Source organism: Poeciliopsis prolifica, unplaced genomic scaffold (genome assembly GCF_027474105.1).
Source record: "Poeciliopsis prolifica strain line A6 unplaced genomic scaffold, Auburn_PproV2 SCAFFOLD008, whole genome shotgun sequence".
Lineage (NCBI taxonomy): Eukaryota > Metazoa > Chordata > Actinopteri > Cyprinodontiformes > Poeciliidae > Poeciliopsis > Poeciliopsis prolifica.
In genome coordinates, this window is record NW_026562383.1 from 5228306 (window position 1) to 5238829 (window position 10524).

At 43.3% G+C, this 10524-nt stretch overlaps 1 protein-coding gene across 1 annotated transcript; it reads right to left on the reverse strand.

The window, feature by feature from the left end:
• Positions 1–2011: 2011 nt before the first annotated feature.
• On the reverse strand, positions 2012–3469 carry LOC129361759 (tropomyosin-like). Its single transcript, XM_055032822.1, has one exon. It carries the CDS (start codon positions 3360–3362, stop codon positions 2205–2207), a length of 1158 nt encoding a protein of 385 aa, XP_054888797.1. The 5' UTR covers positions 3363–3469; the 3' UTR covers positions 2012–2204.
• Between the last annotated feature and the right edge of the window lie 7055 nt (positions 3470–10524).

A 10524-nucleotide genomic window follows, 5' to 3' on the forward strand; every position in this document is an offset into this window, starting at 1 on the left:
GAATATTTACATATTCCTTTTTATCTTTTATTTTAAAATGCTGACGTCTGGATTTCCTGTCCTCCTGCCTTCGTGCCTCTGGCTTAATTGCACTGAGCAGACAGAGAGAGAGAGAGAAAGAGAGAGAGACTGGGGCTCTGTGGACTGGAGGGAGGTTAAGAACCATGCTTGACACTGACCACCACAATAACAAACCTCTTTATACTCCAATCAGCGCCATGTAAACTCAGATGTCCCTCACCACTCCCCGTGTTGGGTTGATTTGTTTTTTTAGTTTTTTTAACAGTAATAGCTTTTGTGGAGAAGAATCACACAATGCACTAAAACCAGATCTAAGCAAAACCAGTAATAAATCATCTGAGTTTTTGCTGGATCTTTTTTTCCATGTCTTATATATTAAAATAAATGCAAAGGAAAACAAACAAAAAAACAACAACTCTCACTTATCTGCTCTTTGGTTGTTCTCAGGCACTAACAAAAGCACTAATGGGCCGAGCTTCTCCTCATGAATGACAAAGTTATTGTTTTGCGAATTTGATTCGCGCCATTATGTGGCCCATAAATATCAATTACATCAACTTAGCAAATATGCATTGTCTTGAATGGCGGCAGCATGCAGTTTTAAGACTGCTTCCCACAGCAGGACACAGAGGGTTTAATCTAATACCCAGGCTGGAGCTTTGCTGCCCCCACACCCACCCTCGACATCAGACTGCAACCCACAGCTCATTTACCTGAGGCTAGCTCTGAATGCTAAGGACTTTTAATCTAATTATGCAGTTTTGTGGTGCAAATGTCAAAAAGCAAGCAGGTTTACAGAAATGCTCTGCATTTTAGTGAACCAAAGCAAAGTAATCTTTTTTTCTTTTTCTTTTCATGACTTGAGCTAAAGTTGTTGGTCCGGCGACGCGATAAGACGACAGGAAAGGAACGGTACCCGACAATCCACATTTAAAGTGAGAATAGTAGAGACTGGAACACAAATTCTGAAATGAAATAAAAAAGTAAAAAGCATTGGCTGTGTGACAACTGTACCAATGGCTCCCCCCTCAGGGCGTCCGTTTGTCAGGGGGCGGCAAGAGCAACTCAAGGGGGAAAGAGAAAAGCTCTCTCTTCGGTGTGCAACAATTTTAACGTTCCCCCCGCGTTTTCAAAGCAACATAAAAACCTATGTCTATACAATACGGCATCTCAGCTTTTTGTCATTGTTGTTTTTAATGCAGGAATCCAAGCAAACATCAACAGATCTAGAACTGTCCTCAAGGTATCAGACTATTAAGTGTAAAGTTTTTTTATTGTTTTATTTTGCACCTCACGTTTGAAATGTTTTCTTGCTGCCAGGTATGCAGAATTTGTGTTCCAACTTGAAGTTTGCAGCAACTTGCAACTTGTTGCAAACTTCTCTGGTTTGCAACAAGTTGACGTAAACAAGTTGCGCTTTTCTTGTTTCCTGTTGTGTTTTTATTTTTAACCTTACAACAGAACAAAAAAAAAAAAGCAACAACAAACTGAACTCGGCTTATTAAAGTTTCGAATTAAATTTCAGCACTAAAGTCTTTTTTTGTCTTTTGCGTTTGCTTTTGATGCGTTTTACGCACTCAGATAGGAAGCGGTGTAGAAAACAATAGAAATACAATTTACTGTCCCACAAAGTGGAAATAGATTCAGATTTAACAGCATGAAATATGTATTTTCACACAAAATGCTCTTAAAGGATTAAAATAAAAATGAAAACAAGATTAAGTAAAACAACTACAATATTAATATTGATGGCAAGCAAGAAGCTGCAAGGAACACACAAAAAGTCAGCATGTTTTGCAGTATTGCTGTTTTCTTTTAGTTTTTGCTTAGGTTTTTCTTGTTGATTATGCTTTTGGTTTCAGTTTTCATTCTTTATTTTCCAAAGGAACAATGACTGAAACAGCAAGTCACAATAAAAACAAAACAAACAAACAAAAGAACACCAACAAGAGTGTTCAATAACATGTCGAAAACATTTAAAGTGCTTGCTTGTTTTTTTGGTTGTTTTCTTTTTATTTATTTATTTATGTGTTTGCTTGTTTGTTTGTTTATTTTTTTGTTTCATGTGTCTTTCAGCTTTTTGAATAATAAGACAAATGACAGAGGTGCCAATAAACTTCCGACAACACGTTAACATTTCCACACACAAAAAAAAACAAACAAATTTATTAGAATAGCTGAGTTTAGAGCTCCTTTGATATTTTCTCAATCTCTTCCAGTTTCTGGAGGAGAACATCTGCGATTTCTATAGCCTCTTGCCGGTCTGCCTCCGTTTGAGCTCGAAGTTCTTGCTCCTTCTTCAGTTTCTGGTCCATCTCTTCGAACAACGCTTGGAACTGCCCGATTTTTTCCATCTCTGCCTGGACCATGAGTCGCTTGGCCTCCTGGAGCTGGACGTCAGATTTGGGGCTCTCGCAACCGTCCGCCTTGATCGCGAGCGGACGCGCCTCGGGCGAGTTCTCGATTTCTTCCAGCTTCTTGAGGAGGATCTCAGCGATCTCCACAGCCTCCTTCTTCCCTGCCTTTGTGTGGGCCAGCGTGTCTCGCACTCTGTTGATTTCCTGGTTGATTTCCTGGCAGAAGACGGCGATGGACTTGACGTGATCGTTGATCTCGGCTTCAGCCTGGTGCCGCAGCTTTCTCTCTTCTTGCAGCATGTCTTCCAGCTGCTGGATGCCGCCTTTGACTTTCTCCCAATCTTCCTCTCGGCCCTCCAGCTTCTGGAGGGCAATCTCTGCGATTTCCACAGCCTCCAGTATGTCTTCCTCCACTCGGGCTCTGAGGTCTCGCTCTCTTGTGATTTCTCGGTCCTTCTCTTCGGACAGAACCCTCAAAGCCTGAACATGCTTGTTGCTTTCAGTTTCCGCTTGGGCTCTTAGCTCTCTTTCTTTTCCAAGCATTTCCCGCAGCTCCGCGACTTCGGGCGCTTCCCGATCCGCTGCGGACATCTTCTCCAAACGTTCCAGTTTGTCCTGAAGCACCCGTGCGTTTTCCACAGCTTCCCGTTTCTCATTCTCGCCTTGCCGGCTGAGGTTTCTTTCCTCCTGGAGTTCTTTCTGGACCTGCTCCAGCTTCAGCTCAGCCAGCTGCAGCTCGAACTTGTGGCTGGCGTCGAGGCGGGAAACGACGTCCTCCTGTTTCTTCTTCAGGCTGCTCAGCTCCTGTTGGTGCTCCTGCATGATGTGGCAACAGGCTGAACCTTTCGTGTTCTTGGCTTCGGCTTGCTGAAGCTTGTCCTTCAGTTCCTGAATTTTCTGCTTCAAGGTCTCGTTCTCCTGGGTCAGCATCCGGTTCCACTGTTGGAAGATGTTAAAAGATTGGCGAGCGCCAGTGTCTTCCATCGTCTTGAGTTCGGCAAGTTCTCGCTTGGTGCAAATGTTCTCTCGCGCGGTTCACTGGGAAAGTGACCTATTCTAAAGTGGGCTTCTAGAACATGTTACAACTATGACTGTAACATGTCACAACACATGTGTAGATATGTGACTGGTCTAGAACTTGTGACCTGTGTTGTGTTCTAGATCAGTCACATGTTCCAGTCATGTGACTTATTCTAGACAACATGCCAGGTCGCCATGACGTCTCACGTCATGGCGACCTGGCGTGTTGATGTCATGTCGCCATGATGTCACATGCCACAGCCCACACGTGACGTCATATCTCCATGACAGTTCCGGGTTCCAGACCCACCACACTACGGGGGTTTATGAATGAGATTTGAAATTTTCATCACTTTCATCAGGCTGAACACACGAAAATGCTTTGAAAAATGGCTCATCAGAAGAAAAATTATTCAGAGAAGAGACACAGTGCAGGTCATTAAAACCATTATGAACAGCTGCTGTTTTTGTAACTCCATCGTTAAAATTAGACTATAAAATCAAGTTCTACTTGTTTTGTTGTAGGGTTTTTTTTCCCCGACAATAACAGCTCCCAAAAAATTGCTTTTCCCTTTTTATCTCCACACACTAAACCTTTACATCCAACAAGATACATGAAATAGAAGTATTATCTATATTTACAAATGAGATAACTGAGGGCAATTGGTTCCACTGGATTTCATTTAGTGCGTCAGAGTGAATGAGGCTGAAAAAGAAATCACGTACACAACCGAGACTTGTGTTTACCGTCTCTTTGGGGGATGGTAAACACATCTAACTACACACGGAGTAGAGTAGTTACTCTACTCTACGGAAGGTTGGACGTTCGACATCAGCTTCCTCCTGGGAAAGGCACTTAATCCCACCTTGCCTACCAATCTGTGTATCTGTGTATAAATGTGTGTGTGACTCTCGTGTAAAGTGCTTTGAGTGGTCAAAAATGATTGGAAAAGCGCTTTTTTTGTTTTATTCAGTCCATTTCCCGTAAAATCCGATCAAACACACAGGATCCCCTCTCCAAAAATCAGAACACCAGTGCGGGTTTAACGCGAAAGGTTCTACAAAAGTGTCTCATCACAGATTTGGGAAGAGTTCAAGTTGCGAACGGAAAGAAAAACCCATCCTAATAGAGTTTTTCTGCTGTCTCGGCTCCAAATGTGTTCCCAGAAAAATACCAAAAAAATGAAAAATACAAAGAGTTCTTATGCTTTGGTGAGCTTGGATTAGCCGTTGTCATCTTCCATTTGCAAAAATAATTGACATCCTCAAGGGCTACGAAGATGCTTCATCAGCCCAGGATGAAGCCAATCCGCACATAATGGCCAATAAAGCGGCTGATGAATGAACGCCACGGTTTAAAATTAAGCTCTGAATCATCCTTGAAGTTGACTCTTTGGAGATGCGGGAGAGACATTAGTTGCCGGGACAATATCCAAATCTCTGCTGCCCCACTCAGCCCCCTGTATTTTTTTTATTACCTCTTCCTAAAGACTGCTGTTTGGTGTGCAATTATATTTAACAATAGGCCAAAGCCAGTGGAGGATGCAACCCGTTTCCATGGAAATTATTATGATGGATTTGTGGATAGACAGAGCAGGTAATTGGAAAAAGATTGATGGGTGACAGAGTGAAAGAGTGAGACAGAAAGAGATAGATGGAGAGAGGAAGGGATGAATTACCCGACGCGGCAGTGGGAGGGAAGAAAGTCCGATTACACCCCATCTTTCTGGGATTTACAATTATTAAATGATGCATTCTTTCTCATTCAGTCAACAGGCAATCACTCTTTCTTGCTCTTGTAGTCACTCTCTCTACTATTCCCCCCACCCTCCACGTATTAGCCCCCTCTTTTCAACCAACATCCTGTTTTCTCCCTGTTCTCGCCCTTCGCGCTATTTCTCCCCACTGACTCCAGCGAGAAAAGTGGGTCCATTGTGTAAAATTCCTCTCATTATCACTCGGCGCGGAGAAGTGCCGCATCGGTCCGGAGACACCGAAGCTCTTCCGCAGACACATCAGCAGAAGTAGCGAACAGGGAAAGCGAGAGACGCGGCGTCCCCGTAATGACATGTTTTCGCTTATTGCGGAGGAGCCTTGAGGTCGGAGAGGCTTTCTGATGAGCTGTAAGTCACCGAAGAGGAGGCGCCGATTAGAAATGATAGATAACAAGAGGGTGTCGGGGAATTGGGGGGGAATATGCTGTAAGTCTGAGGAGGACGCAGAAATAAAAGCGCGCGCTGCGCACAGGAACGCTACAACGCCGCCATTGCTGGGTGACGAATCGGTGTGCATTTTCAACACGTGCAGTGAAAGTCATCCCATTTGTTTATCATTTTCTATGAACTTTGCAATCAATTTCTTAAGTCAAGACAAAAATAGGTGGAGGTTTAGTGGCAGAGATGTCAAAGAAGAAGTTTGAATAGGCCTGCGGCTAACATCACCGTTAGCTTCAGCGTGTTTTACTGTGTTTTATTATGATTTTGGGGCAACTGTGGTGAAAAATGGCCCACTCTCTTTATTTGCAACCAAAAACTTTTGGGGAAAAAAAAAATTAAAAATTGGGAAAAATTAAAAAAAATATATATTTTTTTGGTCTACTTTCAAGTGCAAATGTGTTAGTACATTTGAATTAACGCAAAAGTCAGACATAGAAGCTTTTTTTAGTCCATAATTCCTTAATACTGATGAAAAGGTGCCACTACCACTGGCAGATTATTTTACTCACAAAGTGGGAAAAATAGTGAAGTGATCCGCCAATGGAAACAGTGCTTTTCAAAATCAATATTAAGAATTTATTCACTTAAAAAGCCTTGCATTTTGTTTTATGTCGTGTACTGACATACTTGCAGTTGAAACTAGATCAAAACTAGATCAAAAATATTTGGGTTTCGCAGTGTGTGTGTTCACATAGCACCAGTCTGTTGGGACCCAACATTTTAAAAGCACACACATTTAAAAATGCATCTGGGTGAAAGTGGTTCCTTAGTGAAAATGCTTTTGACTAGTCGGTATGACCAGAAAAGCGCTCGCTGTAAGACTTTGTGTATAACTAAAATTTAAGGAAAATAAATGGATTTTGAGCATGTCTTTTGAATAAAAACAAAAAAATGTGTGTGTTGCACATATGTTCATGCATCTTCACACGCAGTGCAATAGAACCTGGTCTGGTCGCAATTACAGCATCAAATGGTTTATGAGTTTATCTTCTAGCTTTGTTTAAGTAGAGCCAGTTGTCAGTTCTATGCAAAGAAGCCTATGCTCCGACTGAGTGGGGAGCAACTATGAACTTTTATTAAGAGATGAATGCAACGTAACTACGAATTTATAAACATGTTTTTTAAGCAAGACGCTGTTTTGATCCGGAGAATAGCGCCAAAGTTTCATTGGACAAGCATGTAAATAAAATGCTGCTGTCTTCTATGTAAACCAGACAAAACAGCGTATAGGGTACTCAGTGATGAACCATATAAAGGAAGCAAACAGGAGGCAAAATCAAGTTTTCACAAATTAAATGCCATATTGCTCTATTACAGAAAAGAATGTACAGCATTGTAAACAGAGATCAGTGCAAAGGTGACTAACCAGTTGACTCCAAACACAAATAAGAGTACAACGTCACTTGGAATAAAACAGAAAGAAAGTCAGAAGGGATGGAAGATTAGACAGGAAAGAGAAAGAGGACCCTAAGGAAGCTTATGAAACACACAAGGAAGCAAAACTAAACGCTTTAAGGGGAGAAATCATCTTTATGTATAGCACTGAAAAGAAATCCGAACGACAAAAACATCAAAACTAAGGAAAACTAGTCTCCTCTAATAATAATAATAATAGTATGTAATGGTTCATCCACGGACCCGGCAGTAAGTTGTCTTCATGCCATCCTCACCCTGCCTCCGGTCCTCCAGTGGCAGGATAACACAAGTGGGACTTATGGCGAGAAAGACGCAGCTTCACCTCAACATGAGACACTGAGGTGAAGACATTCGTTAGACAGAGTGTGTGCTGCTGGCCTTGACACCTACACACAACCACACACACCTTTTGTCTGGCTTACCAAGGCCCTGACAGCTCAGCGACACGCTATGCTCGCTATAGACAATTTCTCTTCTGTGTTTCATCACTTTGAGGAGGGGGGGTGGGTGGGACAATGGTGCAAAAAATGTCAACCTCTTTATTTGTCCCTCGTTCTATTTTTCTTTCATTCTCCGCAACGACAACTGCGATCATTTCTATTTATTCCCCAACAATAGCTTTTTTCCGTCCACCAGACGGAAAAAAAAAACTCTCTACGGATGAAGAAAGGTGGTATCTGACTTTATAACCCTTTACACCGTGTTTTATTTTGTTTTTTATTTCACTGTAAGTAGTTGAAATCGATCATGACAACTGTAAACCAAAATTCTTCTCCTGAAAAGAAATCTTTCCTGATAAATAAAACACGACACCGTAAACACCCACCAGCAGTGGTGGAGACGTTTGAGCGGAAGAACCAGCGAAGCAACGAACTCGACACTCGACAAAGTAACGATGCTCTGGGAGTCACAAATGAGATCTCTTTGCACGTCACTTAGTGTTTCATCAGTGTTTCTTAGTGTTTGGACACATCTGCAGGGAGACTGCAGATGTGTCCAAATGCAGCAATCCCTCATGTAGTTGCGATGGGTTTACAAATCACCCCGTTGTCTGCACTGCCTCTTTTTTTATGTCCTGAAGTGAGAATGTGCGCTGTGAAGATTTGTCCCCACCATCGCCATGAACTTTCCACCTGATTTCTGATGTTAACTCTGAACCGCCCTCTAGTGGAAATGACGCAAAACAGCCGATTTAACAAATACCTCGAAAGTGAGGCTGCACTCATTTCCCATCAGTTCTTTATGGGTCCATCACGGCATGGTGTCAGTTTATCTCACACATTTTGATCTTTATTTATTACTCTTTTTTTTGTTCTTGCGTTTGCACAGAATACCAAACTTTTCATCTTGTTCACGTTTTTTCTTCTGCTCCCCCTGTCAGGCCTGGAACGGCAGGTCTCGCTTTCACCTCGCATTTTAGGAAATTGAGTTGCTGTCGAAAGCCCTCTTTAATCTGGCTCCCTGAGTGGATGCAAATGCAGCGAGTGCAGTGCCAGGGGCCGGATCGGATCAGAGCACTTTGTCGGCCTGACACCGAGGTGACGATTGGGACCGAAGCGTAAACATGCGCAACGGCGTGCGCGTTATGTGTGTCTCTGTGATCGCGTTTAGCTGAAAATGTGGAATCTCTCAACCAGAGAGGAACTTCTGAGCCCGATGTTTGATGCTGAAAACACTTCCTCCCCAAACAGCACAGCGCGCGCACACACACACGCAGAGCACACACTGAGACATTCAGCTGATGAGATGTTTTCTGAAGGGCTCCTCCTCCAGTGGAGGTGGCACAAGCCTTTTAGCAGCTACTTATGACCCTCCATCCCCTACAATACACACTCGCTCACAGGCTCCAGGCAACCGGCCCGCTCCCTCCCTTGCCTCTTTTATTCAAAAGCTTGATTTCCTTTCATCAAATCTGTCTCTTCTCCACCTTTCCACTCAGCTGGATGCCTCTTTGTCTCAAATCCTTATCCCTCCTTCTCTCCTAGGCTTCTTTTCCAGCTCTGCTCTTCTTCTTCTCATCTTTGTCTGATCCCCATTATTCTCTCTCCTCCTTTTTCTTGTTCCGCTGCTTTCGCCACACACCGTCTCTCGCTTTTATTTGCCCCCTTTTCTCAACGTCCTCGGTCTTCCCCTCGCTCTTTCTTTCTCTCCACCTCCATTCTCTGCCGTCTTTACGGCTTTCCTCTCTGCTCGCTCGCTTCTCTTAAGTGACCTCTCACCCTCTGTTTTCTCCTAGCTGTCCTCTCTCTCTCTCTTTCTCCCCGTCTCTCTTTTCGCAGCTCTTTACTTCTTTGGCGTCAGGTCTTTGTGAAGGCCCAGCTCCTGGTGGGACATCTACCAGGAGAAAGGCCTGGAAAACAAACTGGGGGATGTAGGAGGTTGGGGAGCTGCATGAAAGGGTTGTGAAGAAGAGGAGATCGGCAAGTAGATTTGCTAAAAACACACATGCGCGAGCAAGCGGTGAGAAAATAGAAAGCAGATTTTTATCGACTTTATGCTTAATTTTGCTCCACAGCAGAGTTTTTCTTTGAAAACTTGAGGTTTTAGTTGTAGGTCAACGTCGGGGACGGGGAACGTGACTTTAAAGGTGCACCGTCCCGTACGGCAAGATGTGTGTCGGTTCTCGAAAGAAACTCTCAGCAAAAGCATTTTCAAAATTTGTAAAGATGTTTTGGCTACCTCCAGAATTGAGCCAAACAAAGATGGGTGAGGACAGAGCTCATGGTGCTACAACACAGTGTGATCACAATGGCGAGGGGAGCAGAGATCGCAGTACGCAGTGGCATCTTGGGGTCACCGAGCGTCTAAAAGGATCCTCCAACTGGCTTCTATTGAAAAGCTCAAAATGCAGCTAAATACACGTTTCCTGGTGATGCCGCTAGGTATTGTTTGTCTCTTTATTAAGTGGTATTTAAGTAACTCATACAAGTACACCACTAGAAACATTACATTGTGACCACTTTCTACCATGCTGCGAGATTGTTCCACTTTATAGTCCCGTCAAACGTTGCTCCTAATTCAGTCGTCTAAACTCTCTACAAAAGATAATGTGACACAAGTATCACCATCTGGTCCCGCCCTCCGCTAGGCCGGTGGTCTCAATGGGCACCAGCCCCGATCTTAGCGTTGCCGTTGGCTGTATGGCAGGGGACAAGAATGAACTCATTCAAAGATTCAACGCCCAAAACAGAGCAGATGAAGGACACTCGGGATCAACAGAGTTTGTTGAAATACAGTCAGGAGAGATCTGCAGTTTACCCAGAGTTTGAATCATCAAACTGTCAGGGACAGCAAGGATTGAAGCTGCATTAATATTTTGGAGAAGGTTTTTTTTTTCCTCTACTCTTCTTTGTCTCTTCCAATAAGATTGATGTGTAAAACCACCACTTTCTCGCCCCCTGATTGTCCCATGAGTCACCATCTCAACTGGACTGAAAGGTTTTTCTCCTCTAGGAAAATCTACTCAGGCTAAAAGTTAGTGCTACTTCAGTGAA